Below are 815 nucleotides of genomic sequence, written 5' to 3'. Positions count from 1 at the left end.
CTTGCTGAAAATAGCTGATCTAGCTCACAACGCGTCGCTATTTTCAGCATGCAACCAAGTGTAAAATAACGTGTGTCTTATACTCTTGTCCACTAGTCCCTTCCTAACATTTTAGTCTAGTTTTTATGTGTTGACGAAATTGTCAATATATTTAGTCTTAGTTTTAGTCATCATAGCTTAGTTTTCATTTATTTACCAATTAGTTTTCGCCAGTGAAAAAAGGTAGTCGACGAACAGTTTTCGTCTTAGTTTTAGTCGACGAAAACAACACTGGTTTTGCAATGCGTTTCTATACCTGCCAGGGGCCCTCCTCTGTGGGGGGACGTGACTGAGCTGGTGTGGTCCACGCCTCCGAAGAGAGCCATTTCGGGCGTGTTGGTCGGGGCGGGGTGCTGCTGGTGGCCGTGCTGCCCCCCCTGGTGCTGCCCTCGCCGGCCGGTGCCCCCCCCCACGGCGGGGCTCCGGTTGGGCGTCTGGGTCTGCTGGGAGGGGCCCAGGTGGTGGACGAGGTGCCCCCCGGTGCTGTTGTCGGAGCCGCTGCCGATGGTGCCGTCGAGGCTCATGGAGCGCTGGCCCGGCTCCTTGGGCTTGCTCTTACCCGCCCCCATCTATGCAGACCTGTGGGTGGAGACCGGACAGACAGACAGACAGACAGACAGACAGATATTACCAAAACGTTGCTTTTCTGCTAACGTGCATGCTGCTTGCTTATAGTTATGGATATATACATTGACTTTGTCATCAGAAATTCAACAACAAAAAAAGACGTATAATACGCACAAATAAATTGCATTATAAACAGTGCTGATGGATTG

The 815-nt window shown here is 50.8% G+C and overlaps 1 protein-coding gene across 1 annotated transcript in view; it reads right to left on the bottom strand.

The window, feature by feature from the left end:
• Positions 1-608, bottom strand: part of LOC308323573 (proto-oncogene tyrosine-protein kinase Src-like) — a gene marked incomplete at both ends in the record, with an annotated part of 19,942 nt that extends 19,334 nt beyond the window's left edge. Inside the window, one exon of the mRNA XM_080775307.1 lies at positions 296-608. Within this exon, the coding sequence (XP_080631433.1) occupies positions 296-608 (313 nt within the window). The remainder of the gene's footprint in view (positions 1-295) is intronic.
• Between the last annotated feature and the right edge of the window lie 207 nt (positions 609-815).

This window comes from Protomyctophum bolini (genome assembly GCF_963924005.1).
Source record: "Protomyctophum bolini genome assembly, chromosome: 2".
Lineage (NCBI taxonomy): Eukaryota > Metazoa > Chordata > Actinopteri > Myctophiformes > Myctophidae > Protomyctophum > Protomyctophum bolini.
Note: the sequence above shows the minus strand (reverse complement) of the source record. Positions and strands in the feature narration are given on the sequence as shown.